The 24,246-nt window shown below is 36.6% G+C and overlaps 1 protein-coding gene across 2 annotated transcripts in view; it reads left to right on the forward strand.

The window, feature by feature from the left end:
• The window catches only part of nlgn3a (neuroligin 3a), a 178,366-nt gene that overhangs the window by 47,450 nt on the left and 106,670 nt on the right, over positions 1-24,246 (forward strand). The window contains exons 2-5 of one of the 2 annotated variants that reach the window (XM_046849567.1): positions 755-1,423; positions 2,516-2,575; positions 15,211-15,270; positions 22,681-22,830. In XM_046849567.1, the coding sequence (XP_046705523.1) occupies positions 970-1,423; positions 2,516-2,575; positions 15,211-15,270; positions 22,681-22,830 (724 nt within the window). In that variant the 5' untranslated portion in view covers positions 755-969. The remainder of the gene's footprint in view (positions 1-754; positions 1,424-2,515; positions 2,576-15,210; positions 15,271-22,680; positions 22,831-24,246) is intronic. The other variant, XM_046849568.1, reaches the window with a different exon arrangement.

Here is a 24,246-nt window from a genome sequence, read left to right on the forward strand (position 1 = left end):
CAAAAGTAAACAAGCAAATGCTGGCAGAGGAGGACCCAGGAGTGCATTTGCTAATTTTCCGACCTGATTATTAGATTTGTTTTTAAGACCATATCAAAAGCTTAATATTTTGGCAATATGGACTTAACCCACTTATTTAGCCCTCAAGTATACAGTATGTATGTATGTATGTATGTATGTATGTATGTATGTATGTATGTATGTATAAATAAGTAATGTATACTGTATATACATATAAAATAGAGGTAATTATTTTCAGTAGAGATTAATACATTATTCAGAATGAACATATAGTGTGTTTCCAATAGAAATAAAGATATAAACAAGAGACACACTGTTCCTTTTTACTTTGCAAGGTACAATGTTGGTCGGGGATTCACCAAAAAGAAAAACCTCTGGAAAAACCTCAATAACTTTGGCATTTAAGCTGAATACAGATACACATACAGATATTTGGAGCACTAAACAGATCTAAATACAAATAGTTGTATTGCCACATACCCCAAATCCTCTATAGCTATACAATTTCTATACAATTTATTGTAATAACAATTTATTGTTATTTCTATACAATTTATAGAGTTTGCAGATTAGCAGAATTAGAGCACAATGCTGGTTTAAAGTGGCACTAAAAATCACATTTTGAAACTATGAAAGTGAGACAATATTGTATAGGAAGAAAAAATACAAATGGAAATACTTATCTCTGATCATTTTCATTTATTTTTTTTCTCTCTTTTTTCCCTATTTGCAGGAGAGAAGATTTGACACGAGGACAAGACACTGCATAAACACCCAGTTCTAAACAGGAATAAAAAAGTTTGATTTTTTTTTTTTTATTATTATTATTTTTGAAACCACGTAGCCCCTCCTTCGTGGCTAATGACAAGAATACGATTTGAGGGCCTGAAGGACGGAGGCACGTGCTGAGGGAAAGAGTTTGTCTGCATCTTTGTGTTCTCACAGACCATGAGGCCATCAGCGCAGAGGAATCGACTTACAGTGGTCTGGCCTGGATGCCATGCCACCGGGCCGTGGATATGGTTGTTTTGTACAGTTTTGGCAATGGCACGGGCACAGAACTACTACCCTACAGTGAACACACATTATGGGAAGCTACGTGGTATGCGTGTTCCACTTCCCAGTGAGATCCTGGGCCCAGTGGACCAGTATTTGGGTGTTCCTTACGCCGCACCACCCGTGGCTGAGAAGCGGTTCCTTCCCCCTGAGCCGCCCTCGTCATGGTCAGGCATTAAGAACGCCACCCACTTTGCGCCTGTGTGCCCACAAAACATCCACAATGCCGTGCCTGAGATTATGATGCCCATCTGGTTCACTTTTAACTTGGATATAGTCGCCACGTATATACAGGAGCAAAATGAGGATTGTTTGTACCTCAACATATATGTGCCAACCGAGGATGGTGAGTGTGTTGGGTATACAGGAAAATACTTCCTTTTCACTTCTTCTTCTTCTTTGTCACCCTCTGTATTGTGTTTGACGCATGAATTGTCTGGCGCATGCTGTGTCCGTCCACCGTGTTACTACACCTTGACTTGATCTCCCATGATGTCATTTCATCAGCTCTTCCCTTCCATGCCACTGTTAATGGGTTCCTCTTTTGTGTCTTTCAAGATAAAGCCAAAGAATGTAATCAATCATGAAAAAGAAAAAAAAAAGCTCAGATTATAATCGGATATAAAGATTGGACTTAATGATCTCGGTGCACCTCCCTCTCCTCACTGTCTTGACTGTTCTGGGGGTTTAGAGATTAAAGAACAGCTTTCTTGATGTACATTGATTCTTTGTAGGGTTCGGTAAAAGATGGGAACACAAGAGGCCTGTAGCATCAGTCCTAGCCATGTAAGACCCGTTACTTTGCCTTTCCTCAATTCTTGCTGCCTTAATACTATATTTATGAGCTCTTTTAAAATATGCACTTTAAATATATATATATATATAATAGCATAAGGATAGCACAGGCAAGCTTAGGATGATCAAAATTAACATAATGTTTTTCCACATACACTTAAAATCTAGATGAACAAATTTCAAGGTCCATTTCCTAAAATAAGGAAAGGATCAAAATTAAATGGAAAATGGACATTAAACACATGCCCTTTTTGGATTAATTTCCATTTCAGATCTACAGGGGGGAAAAAATATTCTCTGCTTTGTAACACAAGCATTTTATGACATATTTGACACAATTGTAAAGGCATTGCAATAAGTTGACTTCATGGTTGTAACAGGTCTTATATAGAAGTGCATGCACAGTAAAACAAAAAGGCTTCCTGTGTCCCAACCTGCAGCAAATCTGTTTTACCATTTGTTTTAGAATTATGTACCTTTAAAAATACCCCAGCAAACCTTTTAAATACCTTTTTTTGTTGTTCTTGTGGTCGAAATTGACGGGAGGAAGGGAGATGGCGGGCTGAAACGATTTGATGCATGTGTCCTCCCGATTTTCTTCCAGAGACTTTTGTTATTTTGTAGTCTTTTATTCATTTCACAGTCAAAAGAATATCCAAGGAATGTGCCAGAAAACCCAACAAGAAAATATGTAGAAAAGGAGGTATGTAAACAAGCCATCATGGTGGAAGCAAAAAAACGAAGAGAGCGACCGGTACGTCCTCTCTAAAGTCAGCGCTGTAACTCCATCATCCCCGGAGTCGGAGCACTAATTCGGAACGGGCAACAAGGAAATTGAATGCAGATGAATTTTATGTCTGTTTGTTTTACAATGTTATAGATGAGCAAGCAGCAGAGTAATTGTGACTTCCAGTGAGTTTACATTTGTAAAGTGCATAATTGCTAGGTGTTGCTCACCTATTTCTGTTGATTTACACATGGTTGCTGTAATAATGAGTTGAATTTTAATGCTCCAGGGTCCTTCATGGTAATTTTATGCTTCAGAACATGTAGATACTGAAGCATTGTACAATATATTGACAAAAATATCTGGGACACCTGACCTTTCCAGCCATAGGTGGTTCTTCCCAAAAAAAACTTGCACAAAGTTGAAGGCACACACTGGTATAGGAGATCTATATAGGAAAATGCAGAATTGGATGTTCAGCAAGCACATACAAATCTTATGGTCAGGTGTCCACAAACTTTTGTCCGTATAGTGTATTAAGCATTTGTTATGGAAAAGTCAGTGTACTAATTAATCATAATACTCATCATAGTCTGTTTTAATTAATGGGTCCTCATTGTCAAGTTACCAAATTATTTTATATTTCAAATTAGCCATAATACATGATGAATAAGAAATAATCTATATATTACATAGTATTAATTGATGGTCAACCATATACGTAAAGCTTGTTCCCGTAAGTGTTTTGTCATTTTAATGCTAATGTGTGCACAATATTAACTTGACATACAGTAATAATTTTACATTCATGGCATTTTGGCAGATGCCCTTATCCAGAGCAACTTACAACTGAGCAGGGGAAGGTTAAAGCCTTGCTCAGGTGCCCAGCAGTGGCAGCGGGATTTGAACTTGTGACCTTCCAAGCCAAAGTCCAATGCCTTAACCACTGAGCTACCACATCCCTAATCATGGTTCTATACAATACAATAGTAAGGTTTTTAAAGTAAAGGTTAATTTGACATACACAGTGTGTCAAAAATTACATTCAGCTAGTGAGGAAATTTTATGTTTTGTAAAGCCAGAGGAGGAAACAACAAAAAAAAAGGATTTTTTTTTTTCCCATGTACTATTTTTTTTACAAGCCATAGCATCTTTCACCCATGCATAATTAACTGTCAGGTATAATCCAAAGTGAAGGCGACAAGACACATAAAAAAAAATATAATAAAAATAATTAACACACAAATGATATGCATAAATGAAAATCTTTTTATAGGCTCTCTTTGAATCCTTTCGTTTATCAGAGGTAAAAATGTGGCTCCAATTCCGGATATAAAAACAACTTTACCTAGTGTTTTGATAATCAAGCTTTTTTTCTTTTTTTTTTTTTCTTTTTTTTTTTCTTTTTTTTTTAAAGAAAGTGATGGCATTAGTTCAATCTGCAAAAACTTATAAAAATGTAATACCTGGCCTTTGGTCTTATTAATTTGCGTGTACAATTGCTATTCCCCAAGTGACTTTCAGGCTCTGTAAATCACACTTCTGCTGCAAAATGAATAGATGTGCCTAGGCACTGCCTTGAATTTCACAAGATATGCTAGTTTGCTTATTTAAAAGACTCAATCCTCTGTATAATATGTCACTTTAGCTGTTTTTGGTAGGTGTTATGAAGTGATGACATGTTTTTGCACACAAATTTTTAATAAATAAGGACCGCAGTTTATTGGGTAGGCCATAATCTGGCAACTATATTTAGCATATATTAGCATGATGCATGATGAGTAAAAGAATTATTTTTCTGTTAAATCATTTCATGTCTTCAGACAAAATAAGAGAAGATGCATGTTAGAAAATGGCTGTATATAGATATAGGCTAAAAAAAAAAAGACAAAAATGTTACTACTAAAAGTCCAAGAAGCCACTTTGAACTCATTGAACTATAACAATACAGTGACGAAAAAAGTCTTGCTGCCTTCCATTACTATTGCTTTTTGTAGAAGTGCAAGCCATAAAAATGACTGAATAAGTTCATCCAGATGCAATAGCTCTAATTATAAATATATTAGAATCCCACAGAGATTTCAGCACAGATCTAATGTTATCTTTTGTAACTCTTTACTCTTTGGTGCAATTTGTGTAGTCAGGGGAGGACAATGCAGTCACACTCAGGTGCAGACCAAAATAACTGGGCAGCGACTATCTGAGCGAGGTGATCTCAGTCCACTTCCGCATGAACACGAGTACAACTGCAGTGAGAAAGTGAGTCAACCTCGAAGAGATCAAACCTCAGGAAGTGAAGCAAAAATGCTGTATATTTTGGGGTGGAGGTCATAAGACTCAGGACAAAGCAAGAGCACTGAAGATGTATATTGTGTTCTGGGTATTTGGTCAGATAAACCAAAAAAGACAATAAAGTGAACCAAACATCACACAAACTGAAAGCATCGATTTCAATCTCAGTAAATAGAGCCTAAAGACCCTTCATTATTATTTGGCTACCATGCAGTGCAGGCATTATGTTTTCGACTTCTTGTGCATCCATCTGTCTGTGCATTCGTCCATCCTAGTGCTTTTAGGCTTGAAATGGAATTTTCATTGTAATTAGCAGATGAGTTTATTTTTTACTCGCTGACTCCAAACATGGTCATGGTCAAATTTTAGAAGTTTTTTTTTCATCAATTGCATCTTCCACATTTGAATTTAATGGATACAAATTAGTAACAAGAAGGTCAGGACCTGGTGGTTGGTGACACAGACATTAACATCGACTCCACAAGTGTCAAGCTGTACTTGTATGGTTTGGTAACAGATTGACTTATCTTTTTACATGTTTTATTGCTGCAAAATATAAACAGATATATCTTATTTACACCACATAATGGGAACAATAATGTGCAATTTTTTGTTTTTTTCCCAGAATGGTTAATAATCCTCAATAATAATAAACAAATAAATAAATAATAATAAAAAATATATATATATATATATATTTTTGTGGAAATCCAAATCTTGTCCTTGTGCATTGTAAGTCTAAAGAACCTTTACTGGCATGTTTATTTTTAAGAATGCCGGATAGTAAGCTGAAAGTTATAGGGCATTTTTACTGTCATATAAAACAAGATCGTTAACAGTATATTGGAGGGTTTTTTTTCAGGATTTTTTTTCTGTATAAAAAGATGCTTCTGCTGCACTTCCAATGGCAGTTTAGCTGCTGAAAGAAGATGAAAACAAAGTGTTTTCTAGCAAAGTTCTTCTTCTTTGATTTAATTTGATTTGATAGAGCGATCACAGACATTCATTTATCTTAGCTTGTGAGATATTTTATATAGTATTACAAGATGTAGATGTCACTGAAGCTGACTCGGCCAAAAACGCCAATGTAAGTGTAACTGATGACTGAAATGTAGACTCCCAGCCTTCTGAATTCAGTTTATTAAAGGGATTCATCTGCGAGTGACACCGCAGTTGATTAATTGTCACATCAAAGGGATCTGTGAAGATCTCTCAATCAGCAATTTGAAAGTTGGAAAAATTGTTAGAGAGTGATATGTTCGATGAATTTCTGAGCAGTGTTGTTTTCCTAAACCAATTTTAACTCGCACAGACGAGCCTTGAGGGCTCTGAAATCTCAAAATAATCATCCGTTAAAGAAAAGAAAGTTTGTGTTCATTTACATCTATTTGGCAGTGTTAACTGCATTATGGAACAGTGTTTACTTCTGTTAGATTTGAGTAATACAATCTGGCATGTCTACCCCAAGGCGCCAAACAGTACATTTTCAACAATTTTTTTAAGGTGAAAAGACTAAAAGAGAACCGAATCATTTGGGTGAAAATGGATGTGATTGCATTCATGACTATTATGCTCAATTCCTATTGCCTAACATTTAACAAACATGCAATCTCAGTTTAATGTGAAGAAATTTCTGTAGAAAATGATTCACATTGTCCTAATTAAAGCCATAGAAATGTTATAAAAAGCGTGTTTCAGAAATCTTACACGTACACATGAGCAGGGCTGAACAGGACGCTGAAGATCCCTGTTGATCGAGTCACAAAAAATTCAGACATGGCTTATTAAAGTGTTGGGAAAGAAATAAAAACGCATTGATGAGTTGTCAGCTGCAAATGAGCATTAAAAAAAGGCCATTGAGAAGAATTTGAGGAAAGTTATTACTCGAGAAGAGTCTGCAAAAACTGCAAATCTGGAACGATCAAGGCAATGATTACAGGATCATTAGAGAAAACAATTGGCAGAGATGTGCTGTACAAGGATTTCTTTTCCCTGGAATCTAAATGTGATCCACTGCATCTTGTTCGATAATGAGCAGGGAAAATGACCTCATTTACCCTCCAGCTTATGTCCAGACTGGTTCGCAATTAGGACTATTTTATACCTATTAGTCTGTGTTCTGAGTTTAAAATCTAGAGTTTTATTTGGCTGGTTGCTTCAGCTTCTTTTACTTCTTCTGCTTCTTGAAAAATGAAAACACACTCACAATCAATCACTCACAGGTCAGAAAATGGTGAGAAAAATACTGTTAATAAACCCTTATCAAGTACATGTAGGGATCATAAAATATTACCTGAGCACAGAGAACACAGAGCCTTGCTATATTACAAAAAAATGTAAAAACATTCAATTTATTATATTGAAAGATTTTGTATTGTGCCTACTGTTTACTTTCTGGTTTTGTTCATTTGGCTTCTACATGTATGTTGGCTCAGTTCACACCTACAAAAATAAATGCAGGTTTGATTCACTTCCTGCAGTTGCATCGATTCAGATTCCGTGATCATCTCATTCTAATGCTCCTGGGTCGATTTAGTCTCCTCCTGAGTACTACTACTGAGTTCTCACACGCATAAAGCAGAATGGTCCCCCATTTTTTTTATGCGTGTGAGAACTCAGTAGTCGTTGAATCGAACAAGAGTTTGATTCAAACACCGAATATGTGTACAGGTGTACATTGGTGTGGAAAATAGAATGAATGCATGTCTGATGATTGCCATTGCGATCCAGACACCAGCACACAACTGCATGGAAAAAATAAAAACAGATTAATGACGCAGGGAAGAACATTTCCCAATGTGTTACTGCTTAAAGACGGTTTAAGAAAAGCAACATTGCTGATCAAAATTAAAGGGGCCATGATACAGCACAGAGGGTTTTGCTAAAGGCCCCAAGAGCAGCATTTTAGCAATACTGGTGCTTGAATCTGCCAATCAGTAAACCAGAGCCTTAACAACTGAGCTATGACTTACCTTACAAATGCACAAGTAATTCTAGTTCAGTCCTCACTACAACTAATGTAGATTTCAGGAAAGATTAGCTATAAATGGAAAAAATATTCTCAGTAGCCACCATAGTGTGGTGTAATTTTGGGTTAAAATGTAAGATACAGTAAGTACAGTAACTTACACTTTGGAAGATAAGATGCAGCTTTGCAAGTGATCATATTTCAACTGTTACACATTTGTAGCTCAGAAGATTAAGATTTTAACATGTAGTTGTTTTTAAGGAGTTTTTCTTTCTCTAAAATCTGCTGTAAGTTATCCTTAATTGTAGTAATAAATCTCTGGCCCAGTGTACATTTTTATAAAAGCTAAAATATTACTGTAATCACTAACTATTACAATTGTTACATTATTTTAATTAATGATTTATTTGTGGTGATTGTGACCAAATATTAACCTTTTTTTTGAAACTGCTAAATATCTGATAAATAATAATAAACTTTTTATACTTACTTTTTTATAATTACCTTGTTTTTTTTTTCTTTTTTCTTTGTGACTGAAATTAGGAGATAATAACCTCAAGTTGTAACCAGTACAAACAATATGTGCTGTTTGCTTGGTAATTTAGAAATTAAAATTAATGATAATAATAACCAAAGTATGTGATTACTTTAATGACAGGTCAGCGAAAGGCATCAAAAGCATAATGTATTGCAAACAAGGCTGTGATTATCATTATTGTATTTTTTTTTTCTCTTTGTAGACCCTGATCTTTTTGATCCGCTGAAAGAAGTGCTTTATTGGTTTCTGCACACAAACGTGTAATCTCATGTAAATTCTTTGAAATTAGCATGATGTAAAACCAGCAGGAAACCGTTGCCAAGCAACAATAACTCATCTCTCCAAGCCTGTTGATCGCCCTTTCGAATCCTCTGTCAATCTACTCCGCTCTGAAGACTCGCAAAGAAAAACAAAAAGCTGAAACCTGTTGTTAGAAATATCGCTTTGTTTAAGCTGAAAAAGAGACAAGAGAAAAAAAAAAAACCCTGCAATCTGCACTTTGCTCGAGTACAATCACACCAGTAATGATAGGTTTGTAGTGAGTAAACTACACTGAAGTTCATCTAATCACTTCTTTCTTGCAATGTTCAGCTCTACACACAGTAGTGTTTGCCATCCTGCTCATCAGAGATAGGGCTGAAAGCTTGGAAGGTGTGATTATGATGAATCACATGTTCCTTTAGGCATAAATCAGTCTCACATTTCATTCAAATGTGTGGTTTGTAAAGGCAGGACAAGAGTGGATAAACTCACGAGAATTTGAAAATGGCTGGCTAGAACAGCTGGCTAGAACAAGTAACTGATGAGTAAAACAACACTTAACAAATGAGGTAATTGCTTAAGTTTTTAAAAAAGCATGATAAGGCTTCACACTATAAATGGTTATTCTCGTTACTATGGGGTTTTCTCGTAATTAGAGGTTAATCTCAACATATCAAATATGAATATTTTTAGCAAACGTTTTGTTATATAAAGTTCTTAACTTATAAATAATTTTGTTTATTTCTTAGCTCAAACACATGGTTACTGCCATGTTACTTTAAGCAAGATCACTAATGTGATTTAATAGAAATTTTTTATTTTTTTTTATTAATCTTAAAAGTCATTAGACTGAAACAAAGCACATGCAAAACACAAAGTAAAAAAAATTCATAACATATTTATTCATACATAAGTAATACATCATTTATAATTTAAGATTGAACTTTATGATTGTTGACAATAACAAGGTACTTATGTTTGTAGATTAAATTGAGAGTTTGTCCCACGTAAGAGGTTTTAGGTCATATGGTGTCATTTTCAGTAAGGGAAACTCAGTGTGAGGTCCTCTGTTTTTTTTTTGTTTTGTTTTGTTTTTTTATGCTGCACTGTGGGGGGTTTTTTAGGGTGCAGAAGGTTACACATTTGAGACTCCCTGATCAGTGCTCTGAGTACTGAAAAATGAACTGATTCACTCTCTGAAATGGCAGTAAACCCCTAGACACACTAATTTAGGGTGATAACTTACACAATGCAATGTGATAAGTGTGTAAAGAAGTATACATAATTGTACAGGATGTCTTTAGTAGCATTACATTTCCCCTTTACTTGAACTAGGAGATCCGATCCTGTTCCAGCATGACAATGCCCTTGCGCACAAAGCGAGCTCCATGAAGATATGATTTAAATGATTTAGAGTGAAAGATACTGAGTAGTCTGCTTTAAAGTTTAGACATTACCTATATGAACACCTTAAATAAATTGGAAAGCTGACTGTACCCCAGGCTTCCTTACCCTTTACCAATACTGTACCTGACTTTCCTGGCTGGCAAAAATGTAATGTTTTTGTGTAGCAAAAGTCGTGGTCACACTTAAATATTAATAAAAAAACTCTTGCTTGTGCATAGACCAAGGCTTTAAACCGAGTCTATACATACATTTTCCTCTTGCATTTGTGATTTACTTCGATATTGTTCAAGCTACATTAACACAGCAGGACTTTTTGTCGCAGGTTTGCCACACACCCAAATAAACAGTTCCCAGTCTATTTTCTTGACATTTTATAACTTTTTAAAGTATTAAAATCATTCAGCTTTTAAAGCCATTGTAATATGCAAATCACAATATATGTACATTTGTAATATTTATTTCATTTCAATATAACATGCAGCCCTTATATTAGGGTAATCAGTCAATCAGAAGTGGGGTGGAAATACAAGTAAGCAAAAGCATTTTATATGAACCGAAGCAATAAAAAATGACACAAGAGCAACGCTTTGTCATGCTGGGAAACATGCCATGCTGCGAGAATTCGTGACAGTCATTCTGTCAAGCTCCTTGTCAAAAACTTCTCTTGCTAAGAACAATATCTTTCTAATGTATTGCAGCACGCTTGCCATGTCTGAGTGAGTATATTAAAATATTTCTGAAACGACATTACCCTTTAGCGGTGCCTGGGAGCCCTGTTTTCCTCATGATCGCTTGTCTTGAGAATTATTTATCCATTTAAGTTAATTACTACAGCAAAAGTGTGATCTCCAGTGTGCTGTTAAAGATTGCATTAATAACGCTGTTTAAAATGCAGGGTTGATATTTATTGCACTTGCACTCCTTCTTTTCTCATTTTTTTGCCACATAAGCATTGAATTTTACAGGAATCTCTTCAGGGAGATATTCTTCTTATGTTTCATGTGAGAGCTAGACACAAAAAAAGAAGCCTTATTAGCTCAGAAACCTATTTAAGAGTTTATGCGTCTGAACATTTCGTGAATGGTTTGAGAGAGGGGGACTCGGCAGCATCAGAGCACAGATCTGATTTACATAGCAATTAGCACAAGGGCCGTGAAAAAGCCTTTCTTTAGAAAACACTGAATGTTAGGAGCTTAAAAGCGAACATTGCGATCGGAGAAGGAAAAAAAATTGTCATCCTGCAGCAGATCGCTACAGATTGCTAGTGTGATGAACATGGCAATATGTGCTAGCCCGAGCAATAACATGGCATACAATTGGGAGATTTTGAAAAGCTTGCTTCTATAAAGCTATAGAGGAAAGCTGTAAGTGAGGTTGAATACAGGTTGTGTGTATGTATGCGCAGGGCAGAGACTCTATAAGCAATACAGTGGTAGCTAAAACGAATCCGGATGTCCCCTTCATTTGATAAGGACCAGCTCTGTTAAATGTGTTGCAAACCAAGTCCTGGCAGGAGCTTTGCGTTCGACACTGGCGCCTCATTCATTTTGACTTGAAATGCAAGACACAGCTTGGCCAGGAAGTTCCCATTCAGTTCCCCCCTGCTGCTCATATACTGGCCCAGTATATCTCTTTGCTAACGGACTAGCCTCCAAATAGCTTTTGTCGCTAGTCCCCATAGAAATGCAGAGGACTGGTTTCAAGACAGCTGAAAAAGAAAGATAGAAATGGTGTAGGCCAATCTAGTCTCACAGGGTTTTTTCTTCCATTTCGCATTGTTTCTTAGTTTCTAGTTTTCTCTCCTCCTTTCAGAAACATACAGTAGGATCTTAAAATAAAATCATTATTAAATTTTCACAGGTTTTTATTTGTTTTTGCAGTTTCGATCCTTATTAAAGCGCTAGTTATTGGAATAATGAGACGCTGTTAATTTTTAGACCAGCTCTGTCTGGCCTGCTGCTAGTACCCAATAGCATATTGCAGGTCTCTTAATGTTGCGCATACCGTCAATCTGTCCGATAGCCTTTGGGTAAAAAAAAAACTGCTTGTTTTGTTCCTGAGTAGTGTTGTGAACTTTGGCTCACCTTTTCTTTTTGAAATTGCAATCCTCTTTATCTCTAAGTGCCTCTTTTTTTTTTTTGCGTGCTCTCAAATCCATTCGCTTCAAGTTACGCATTAAACTTTCAGTGTCTTGAACTGACAGGAATTTATCATAGGAGCAGAAGGCAAGCTTTGGAAAGGAGTGAACGAGGGAGCCACTAGAGAATTGGAGATAGAGTCTGTAAAGTGAAGAACGCTGAATCGTTATTAGGCAGCATTTCGCCGGTGAAAACCCAATGAATGTTTTCAGGTTTTCAGGGGATCTTCCAATCAGTTATCACCCTGACACGCTGTATTTCTCCTTTGTCAAAGCAAGTGCACTTCCCATCGGGTGCTTAGCTGATATCGAGCGCATCATCAGTCCAGTGTGTTGGAGGTCACAGGGAGGAGAGAGAGAGAGAGAGAACAGGAGAGAGAGAGAGAGAGAGAGAGAGAGAGAGAGCATATCTTCTGCGCTCTCCACCACAGGCCGTGATGGGTTGCTGCTCACAGAGGTTAATATCAGAGTGTATTTGGAGGGCGGCTTGCTGGCATCGTGTCCTAGAGTAATCCGTCTTTCTGATCAGCAAAATGGATCTCGCCCAGTTATATACACGCCTCAACACTATTTTCAGTGGCTCAGCTGTGGCAAAGTCGAAAGGGCCTTTTTACACAAAAATATAGGTATTATTCATTTAATACGTACAGAAAAAAATACATGCTGTATCTGGTGTGCAAATGTGTTTACTTTAGATCACACTTTTAATGACATAAGAACAATGAAACATTCACTCAGTAAAAAAATATGTGTGGAGTGCAGAAAAAGCAGTCTGAATCGACCTTAACAGCTTGATTTTTATATGGCTGTATATGGCATCTTCAAATGTCGATATCAGCCAGGCTATGAATTCATCACACAGTGTATCCAAAAGTCTAATTTCACTTAAAAAAAAAAACGACATATTTTCATTTTAAGTTGAACGGTTTCTGCACACACACACACACACACACACACACACACACACACACACACACACACACACACACACATACCTATACCGGCATGCATACAAAATGACATCCTGTTTGAATGAAAAAAGATACAAAAAAAGATACAAAATAAAAAAGACAAGTAGGAATCATATATACATACAGTATATATTAGAATGTGCCACATTTCTTTAATCATATAGAATTGTTTTAACTGTGAATGCTTTTAAAAGTGCAATTCATCAGTAGCATGATACAGTATATGATAAATGAGATCCATTTACTTTTGATGCAGTGATACCTGTAGAGCCAGAATGCCACAAATATTTGTTTTGCCTCTTTTAAAGTCCAGCCTTAGGAAATACATATGCAATTACACTACTCTGAAATACATTAATGAATTTTTATTTTTCTATACAGTAAGTAAGAAAAGACCAAACATGAAATGCTAATAGTTCTTAATAATATGGAATTTATGCTTTTAAACTTGATTATTTCTTATTCATTTGAAATTCTTCTCATGTCCTCATTATTTAAAGCTAGGTTGTTGTTTGTAGATGACGCTTGGTGTCTCTGACACGCACACGCACACACACACACACACACACACACACACACACACACACACACACACACACACAAAGGAACAAAATGACTAAGAAGTAGTTCTACTGCTATTATCAATTCTCTAACTTCTATTAATGAGCGACTGTGCAAATATATCGATGCTGTTGGTAAACCAGCAGACTGAGTCATAATATGTGATATAATTAGCTGACATCTCCGTTCATCATGACGAGAGGTTATAATTGCAGGACATAATTATAAACAGACTATGATGAGTGCTTGTAAATGAGACTGTAATGGAGCAGTTCAAATTCAACTGGGAAAAAATAAATACATTAATTAATAACATATTTAAAGCTACATCCTTTAAAAAAAAAAAGAGAGTCTGCTTTTCATTTATTATTTATATTTGAAATGAATATTATATACATTACACTATATGCATTGTTCATTTATTTATTAATTTATTTATTTATTGTAAATACTACGCCTTTTCTCTGAGACTGGATGGTTTTATTTTATAATTATTATAATTTTTTAATGATAATCTAAATCTCTCTGTATAGATAGTGTGCCTTGTACTGTAGAACTCCCACAACAGGTAGCTTGCAACATTTCCTGATGATATTTATGTACGTGAGGCCAAGTTAAAGTTTTTTGGAAAATATATATATTTTTGGAATGATTATTTTTGTAGTCAAATTTAAATTGAAACTTGTGCCAAAATATCTTAATATTTTAAATATTTCTGCAAGTCGAAAATGTATTTAGTTTAGTTAGAATAAGCATGATAAAAAAGTGAATTATGAAATAATGATTCATTTGTTTTTCAAAAAATTGTTGTGTATAATTTTTAGAAATGTAACTGTGCATATTTTTGTAGTATCTTTCATTCAATATGTGAAAGACAAACCTAATGAGAAGGTTTAGCCTTATAAAAGGTTTAGCATTTTAAAAAGCCTTAGTTAATGTAAAAAAAGGTTTTTCACATCATATATAATAGATTTGTTCTTTAAGGAACACTCCAGCCTAAAACACTCACAAATATTTGTGGAGAAAGCAAACATTGGACTCCATAATGCAGTGCAGGTATACAGAAAAAATGTGCCTCATCAATTAGCATGATGGCTAATGGATTGTGGTGTTTGCATAACAGATTTCGTTTTGGGAGCTGATCTCTTTCAGTGGGGTATATATATAGTATATGTAGAGTTAGATTTGGTACAAAATAAATCTATTTGAAAATCAAATAATAATAGTAAAAACTTTTTTGTATAAAGTATAGGTTTAACCTCTTATTAGGTTTGTCTAATGTAATATGACTTATGTGTGTATTTTTTAAATGACTATGTATATGAAATGCACATAAAACACTATCTAAAATCAAATACATGATTCAGTTTTATAGTACATTTGTAACAGGTTTCAAAATGTCCATTTCTTGCTGGTTGTACTATTGTGAATTGTTTTGTGCCTCTTTGTGTCTTTTCCTGATTTATATTTTTATAGGGGCCCATGCTAAAAAACAGGGTGAAGATTTAGCAGATAATGACGGCGATGAAGACGAAGGTATTCTTTTTGGTGATGCAGGCAGTAGCATGTGTTCGAATTTGGGATTTTATTTTCTCTCTCCAAGTTTAGTTTGAATTAAATCTTTGGTATATACTTATATATTTTTCTCATTTTCATTACCCAGTACATCAAGATGTGTTTGAGAGTGAGTGTGAATGAATGGATTTTTGTTTTGTTTGAGTTTGTCTTCGAAGGATTTGCTGTTTAAGCAGTTGCTCAAATATTTAAAAATATACTTAAAGCAAAACTTTCTAATCATGAGATAATTGAGGCAACTCAAATGGATATGTCTTTATACTGAAAAGCCATATAAAGTGTGTCAGAAGATCTAATTAACCGTGTTTAACATAAAGTTTGCTGTTGGTATAAAGAAGAATAAAATATCCTTAAAATTGTAGGGTACTGTTTTAGCTGACATCTTACTCTATAAAAGTAATACTCATGTCAATATACTGTAGTCAACAATTTAGACTGACAAATGTATCTAACATTGAATGTGCTATCTGATAGTGTTAATATACTCAGTCAAGGATTACTTTATTAGGAACAGCTGCTTATTCAAGCAATCATCCAATCAACCAATCATTTTGCAGCAAATGTATAGCATTATATCACGAAGCTACAAAAAATCTGAAATAAACTCCTTGATTCTTCATCCCCACTGAGACAAAGAGAGACACTAAATGAATTACATAAATGACACAGGATAAGGATTTTCCCCTCACTTAAACTAGGAGATCCAAACCTGTTCCAGCATGACAATGCCTCTGTGCACAAAGCCATCTCCCTAAAGATATGGTTTACATGAATTGGAGTGGAAGATCTTTTGAAGCTCTATAAATCTATCAAGCTCTGACCTCATCCCTATTTGAACACTTTTGGGATGAGTTGGGACCCTGACTGCACCCCAGGCTTCCTCACCTAATATTTTTTAATGTTCTTCTGGCTGAATGAGCAAAATTCCAGTAGGACATCTTCCAAAAAGAGTGGAGGATATTATAACATTAAATAAACAGTAAATATGAATTGAAAGAATATATGAATCTTATAGTCAGATGTCATCAAACATTTGTACATATATGTTGTCCACCTCTGAAACTGGACTTCTAAAGATTGGAAAGATTGGAAAAATCCTAAATGTATGCCCAAACCAGTCTGGACATTCTCTTCACTACCTATCTTGTCAGTATGGAATATTGCCTGTGGAAATTCTGCTCAGTGCATTATTTTTTCACACCATTCTCTTTAAACTCTAGAGATGCATGTGCATGTCGGCATTTTCTGAAATACTCAGACCTTTTCTATCACCAACATCAGAGTTTCTGACACCACATTTCTACTCTTTAAATGTATCTGCATATATGTATACATTTTGTTGCTGCCACATGATTGGTTGACTGAAAAATTACATGATTGAGCAGATATATTGGTCTTCTTTTGTGCTGTTTACATACTGCATGCTGTGTGTAAGTTTAAGGTTCAGATTTGAAAACAGCACTACAGTCGTTAGGAAAAAAGAAAGGAAAGACCCGCCATCAATTTTACATTTTAATAAAAATAAGCCCAAGCCTAAATAGCATTTGTTCAGTCATCACCGAATTCTATGCGGAAAACAAAATAACCTTCCATTATGATATGTCATGTAGCATTTGACAAGAGCAATAATAATGATCCCTAGTTTGACGTATTTTCTGCATAAAATGAGCTGTAGGATCGAGAAACACAACAAAAATATTATATCGTGATACTTGAAGACATTCCTCTAATATACGGTGTGTATCATGCTAATGTGTGAACTGTAGGTTTTTTAACAGCCACAGAATGCTTTTGATCATGCTTTAAGTCCAAGGGCAACGAAATGAGCTTTTTAACGAATCTTGCAATTTCTTTAACTTGGGAAGAATTTTGCCACATGGAAACTGGGTCAGAAAAGACTTCCAGCTGCAAGATTGATAGCCAGCCATAATTATAAATGGGCCAAACTAGAAACATGCTCTCTGATGTGATTATTCTTCTGATAGGAAAGGGTCGCTGGAGTAATACAGGGAGATGAGCAGAAATAGCCTACCAGCTGTAATTACATCTTGAATAATTTGTTGTTTATTAAGTTGGCATTGCTTTAAAAGTGGTTTTTTTTTATTATTGAAGGTGTGATACGGTATGTCTTCTAGTACAGTAGGTGCTTTTAGTTCTCAAAATTCATTTCATCAAATCTGGTGAACTGATATTGTGTGCTGTGGATTTAGCTTATCATATAAGCTGTCATTATAAGTGAAATGCCTCTGATGGCAGTGACAATGATTTATGCTATACAGCAAGATCGAAGTGGTAAAAAAAAAATAATAATAATCATCACTGCCCTGCAGATAGTGTATGATGCTGGCTTTTATAATGTATGTTTTTATCATTTGATTTTTGTCATCTTTTTAAGACCATTTGGATGTGCATATATTACAGTAGATACTGTACGGCAGGTGCAGTAGAAAGAAGGTTTTAGATGACACTAGAAATTTGTATGGTTTTATTCCAGCATGATGTAGTGCAGTTCTGCATTACATGATGCCATTGTGACTGTTAAAGCATGATATCATAGCAGACTTTGTAGAGTAAGTTGCAGGCAGTTAACTGCAAGAGCTGAAGAGTTGCCAGAGGATTAACAGCAAAGAAAGAACGAAAAATATAAAAAAATCTAAAAGTTGTCGTTCAGCTATAGCATTGTTCAATTTTAGTGTTTATCTTGGGATATGCAGAGCTCAGGATGGATATCTGGTGAGATTAGAAAAGGGGAAGTATTCTTTCCATGCCACAGTGAACAGCTTAAAGCTGCAGAATCTATTTGCAAGCCCAGTCAATGCTGTTCTGTTGCTAGCTTGTCCTTTTCCCGGATTACTCAGGTGAGTTTTATGCTCGGCAGTAAACTGCAATACTGTATTGCGCATTGACATTGTGTGCTCTTTTTAAGCACCCCATACTTTGGCTTGTTTATTTTATTTTTTTCAGCCATAGCACGGTTTGTCAGTCTCAGCCCAATGCTTTTTTCTGCACCAGCAGCCAAAAACATTTTCTTTTGGCGTATTCATGTGTGTGACTGAAAGAGACCTATTAAAGAAGCATGAAGGATTAGCTATGGTGTTAATAGATACAGAATCGGCTTGTCTTCCCTGCAGAGGCTGAGGCAGAGGTCATGTACTGAAGCATGTCTCAGCATTCTGTGTCAGGGGATGTAGGAGATTCCCCAAAGACAGGTTTGGTCTAAAGTGCTTGCATTAGATTTACAATTGGTCTGACCAGACAGTTCCATTGCTGCCTTGTGCAAAGATATGGCGCCTGAGGCTGCCCTCTGTGAAAATCCACTTGGCCAAGGATAGTCTAGTGGTGCGCTCAAATGGCAAAGTGTCATGCCAGATGCTTTACCACCTGGCCTGGAGGCTAATTCCACTGCCAGAGCAGTAGGATGCGAAAGCAAGGCATGGATACGCTGCTGGGGTTGAATATAGGTGCTTTAGGTAGGCTTGTTCTTTCTCGTTTTTTGCACTGCAAACCAATTGGCCTGTATTTATTGCCTAATGCACAGTGTTATCTCTTAACAATTGCCCCTAGAGACAGGACTATAGGCAAAAATAATTTGTAAACATAGTTGCTAATAAATACGCTGAAAATAAAACACCAAAAACATGAGCCCAAAGCTGAGCGCCGGTGACATTAATGTGTTTGGAATGATTATTTACCTTGTTTATTTTGTTGCCGTATTTTATTATCTCCTTTAAAGTAATTGAATACAGACCTACTACTTTTATTGTTAGCTCCCCTAAAAGTGATAATTGAATAGAGAAGGCTACAAATCCGTTTTGATGCTTTAATAGCCCTGAAATGATTTTTTTCAGGCATTGTATCAGTTATTTCTTGGAAGCAGCTGGCACTATAAATAACCGTTCAAGATTTCTTTTAAAATTGCCACAGAGCATGAAATGCCACAAACGGCTTACTTTAAACACTCATGTCCTGCTCAATGCTAAGCAGTGGATGACCCAACTTTATGCGATACAGCTGGATGCTCTGCAACAGTGGACCATCCTGCACTTAGGCTTTCATCAGCTTGGAAGATATTATGTACACTTCAACCCCTGTATCTCCCTCTGTTTTATATAATCTTTGTACTTCAGCAGACAGTACCCACCATCTTGCAATCTACTTAGCCAAAGTGTTGTCATCTCCATTCAGCAGACGCTTCATCTTCTGCTCATTTGGCAGACTGGAAAAAAGTGTACTGCAAACCTGTTTCGGGTGGCCCCTTATCCACTTAGAGCTCTTAACAGTCACTGAAGTCTGTCGCAACCCAGGGAATTTGTTATTCCGGAAGGCCCTGCAGAAATCAGGCTAGCTCCGGGGTGCACTGTGTCATCCTTGTCATGGTTGAGGCATATTTAGGAACGGTGGAGGTTCTAAATCACAGCAAGTGAACAAGGCAACGCGAATGATGAATGGTGGCCCTGTTAGTCAGAGGCATGCACCTTTGCCTGGCCTCTCCCATTTTATGGAAATAGATCTGCAACTGTTTGGCTCAGTGAGCCATGCTCCCTAATGAGGACAAAGAACGCCTGGTTTTGACTCTCTCCACCTGTCTCGCTATTAGAATTGATTCTATTGACTTCCAGCTGTCAGTCAGCATGGCTTCAATAGAAAATGGAACAGTTTATGCGCATTTCCTGCTGTCATGAGAGGAAAGATCAACTCGAGCCTTCATGACTCAAACGTAGAGCTTTAAAAGGGCTTATTTGGCTATTTATGCTAAAGCTCTGAAAAGATATTTCCTCCAGGAGGTAAATATGTATTATCCAATACAGTTTTATTGGTTTTAAGGAGGCAGTACAGATGTGTTTGGTGTTATTCTAATATTGAATCTGTAAGAGAGTGCATTGGATGTGAGAAGAGGCTGTTTCTACTATGCATCGTTCTTTCCCTCCCTCTTTTTCTTTCACTCTCTCTTTCTCTGCTACCAAAGGCCAGGCTTCAAAAGAGCACATCAAACCACCTGCCTGTGCGCTTAGCAACATTATATTTCATGCACAAACGCCACGGCCATAGCCTGAAGAAGCCGTCTTCTTCAAAGGTCACTTTCTCCCATCTTGTTCAGGAGCCGCAATGTCAAAATCTGACAAAATTTCCAAAAGAAATGGGCACACATACAGGCACGGCTGCAGTGAATTAATAGCTCAGTACACATCATTTCTCAATGTCCATGCTTTTCGAAGGGGGTTGAGCATTGCAAAGTTGTGATTATGGACTTGTCATTTGCGTCACGTGTGACGTAATTCGCATTGACGGTGGCTGCATGCATTCCGTCAAAATCAACTCTCGTCAACCAGATCACCCGTCGTCAAAGGCGCTCATTGCTCACACCGAGCCATTCGGCTCCTACGGAGTGACACTGCTGACACCATGCAAAGTGGCCCGGTGAAATTAATGAGGGCTGGAGAACAGGCTGAGTGACAGCGCTGTGGGCTTGGGGATGACTTACTTCACTTGTGGATTCACTAATCACCAGATGGCAAAAGTTGGATATCAGGGCCACAGTCTCATCTATGTTGAAGGAATGTCTTCAGAATCATGCAAGTTGTCTATTAATGTCAAGCGGAAACAGTATTCCCAAAGTTCTCATATGTAAAGTTTCTTAAAATATCTTTAGATTTTGACGCATGACCTCTGCTTTGAAAGATATATAAGCATTTGTGTGTGTGTGTGTATGTGTGTGTGTGTGTGTGTGTGTCTGTCTTCACCTTCCATAATGGGTCCCCTCTACATATCCCCTACATAACATTACTCCACATTTATGAAGCTGACCCTGGAGATTATATCCCATTCAAGGTTGACATTTTCTTATTGTTTTAGGCCAAATGTTGAATGCATGAAATAGAAATGTGTTTATTTTGTACTCAACATCACTGTGCCTTTCTCCTTTTTTTCAGCATACCCTTTTTTTTCCCTTTTTATTTCTTTGAAATAGCAGCAACATGCTGCGCAAGTGTCTTGTTTTAATGCTATCTCAGTATATTTAGAAATACTAAATAGAGAAGAACAAATGTTTTAACTAGTCAAGTGTTTTAATGGTTCCAGATCCAAGTTCCATGTTCCAAGTTCAAAAACTGCTTGGTGTGATTCAACAAAAGAGGCTTCTGATAACACTGACATGACTAATCACTCTTCCTGTTTCCACCCAGTACTTTTATTTTCTCTCTTTCTTGTCATATTTCTTCTTTCTCTCGCTCTCTGTCTGCTTTCAAATGTTTTAATGTCCCATGCCTCGGCAGTCCAGGAAATCTTCCATCTTTTCATTCATTCTCCTAACTTCATGCATTGTCTCTCTTGTGTGAGATACGTTAGCCCAGAATTGTTGGTATTAAACCCATGCCTTATCACAGCTCTCTCAGATACCAGATAAGTCACACAAGTCCTAAGGCACAGGCAATCGGAAAAAAAAAATAAAAATAGGGCAGCATCTACGGAGGATACTTCGTTCATGTCATGGTGCGGCTGATTAGCCATGACTGTTTCTACGTAAATAGGTGTGAATGCAATACAAAGAGACTTCTAGTCTGCAGGAGGATGGCACGAGCACGCTGTTTAGTCAGTCTAAATTTTTCTTGAGGATTTTGAATTTTCAGTCTGCAGTAGCCATGGTAACCACAAATACCATATAATTGTTTGACTGTGAGCCCGGTAGCTCTCTGCAAGCACTCTGAGCCAAACAACCACCAGACCTAAGAGAGAGACAAAGAGAGAATCACGTCTGTCAAAACAGAACCCTTCAGTCCTTTTCAACCATGGCCGCCTGTGGGGTTTGTTTTTTTTTTCCTTGCCACAATAGAATTTTATTAAAAGCTCAACAGTCCCTTTAGTTCATTATATGCTATGCTTAGATACATGCAGAAATAATTATTGCATTTCTCAACATGAAGATGGATGAAAGGCAGCACGAATTCCGTGTGACTAAACTGCTTTTTTTTTTCACCACTAGCACGGCAGCAGATAATCGCATCTTATTCCGTGACTGGGAAAATCTTTTTTGCACCCCTACTGGGGCATGCACCTCCATGTTCTTCTACTACAGTGATTTGCAATAATAAGATCTAGAGCGTGCATTAAATTTGAACGTCATCGCATCACTGAGGCGGAAACAGCATGCCTCGACAAAGCAAGCAATTAAATTTTGACCTTGCGTATGGCTTCATCTGTTCATATCTGTTTGCTATACGAGAATGAATTTTTTTTGTTGTTTTTTTTTTTTAAGAAGAGGTAGCTCAGGCAGCCATGTAAGTGTGGCTGGTATCTGGGAGGGTCGAGTGTTGAGCTTTTCTTTGCTGTGTGTTAGGGCTGAGAAAGCAGGTTTAACCGTGGCCACTCTTGCAGACATACGAGACACCGGCGCCAAACCTGTGATGGTCTACATTCATGGAGGCTCCTACATGGAGGGCACAGGGAACATGATCGACGGCAGTGTGTTGGCCAGCTACGGAAACGTCATCGTCATCACGCTCAACTTCCGGGTCGGCGTCTTAGGTAAGCCATTTTTTTGGTTTTAAAGATGTTTTCATAAAGAGGTAATACGATTTTGGTATCAAAATATTATTAAGTATACATTAGTATATAATATATTAATATAATATATTGTGTCATGTGTACTATCACCATTTTGAAACATTGAATTTTTGGTAAAGTGTATACAATTTGTCTTCAAAACAGACAAAAGTAATTGGCATCTATTATTGTTTCTTCCATATTTAATAAAAATCATATTTTCTATTGATTTCTGATTTAATAAAACAAGTGGTATGGACAAAAATGATGAAACCCATAACCAAATATTTTGCTGCACAACCTATGAAGCAATCAATGCAAAAAAAAGAATCTGTAGCTCTCAATTAAACTTCTGCACCTGTCAACCACAGTTGCAGCTGTCCCAGGTTTAATTTTTGTTTTCTCCAGGTTGCATGTTTGAACTCTTTCCATAGACATTCGATTTTTTCAGATCCGAGCTCACAGAAGGCCATTATAGAAACATCCAGTGTTTTGTTTTGTTCTTAGCCATTCTTGTGTTCTTAGCTGTATGTTTTGGGTCGTTATCCACTTGGAGGATCCATGAGCTTCAGCCAAGATGGAGCTTTCTGATGCTGGGCAGTATGTTTCACTACAGAATGGTTTAGAAGTTGTGAGATTTCATTGTGTCATTTCATTGCACAAATTCAAAGTTCCCCATGCCAGATGCAGCAAAACAGCTACAAAACATAATCAAGCCTGCTCCATTTGCACAGTAGGTATTGTGTTTTTTTCTTTGGAAGCTTTATTTTTGCATCTGTGAACATACAGCTGATGTGTGTTACCAAAAAGCTCTCATCTCTCTCTCTCTCTCTCTCTCTCTCTCTCTCTCTCTCTCTCTCTCTCTATATATATATATATATATATATATATATATATATATATATATATGTATAACACAAAGAAGCAATCTGTTCGTATTTAATAGCCAGGCTCTGTGCAAACTGTGTGGCTTTGACTTGGGCACAATGAGCACATGCTTGAGCACATATCAGGATATTCACAATTTCCATTTTTCTTTCTTTTTCACACTGCACAACACAATGAGAACTGGGGTTTTGTGTAAAATTCTGAAAGCAGGATCTTATTCCATTGGAAATATATTCATAAAAAGCTCGTTATGTATGTGTAGGGGTTTATATGTGTCATCTGTATCGTTTGCTTGCAGCAGTACAGACCAAAAGCTCAATAATTATGTCTGAATTTTTTTCCCCTCCACCAATTTTTTGTTGTTGCTATTGTTGTTGTTGTTGTTGATAGCTTGTTGAAAATTGCTAAATTAAACATGCCTGGGCAAATTTTTTTTTCTTGCAATCTGAAGAAAATATCACAGTTATCACAAAAAATATTTCCTCTGTGAACAAACAGTAAAAAACCCTC

Source organism: Silurus meridionalis, chromosome 5 (genome assembly GCF_014805685.1).
Source record: "Silurus meridionalis isolate SWU-2019-XX chromosome 5, ASM1480568v1, whole genome shotgun sequence".
Lineage (NCBI taxonomy): Eukaryota > Metazoa > Chordata > Actinopteri > Siluriformes > Siluridae > Silurus > Silurus meridionalis.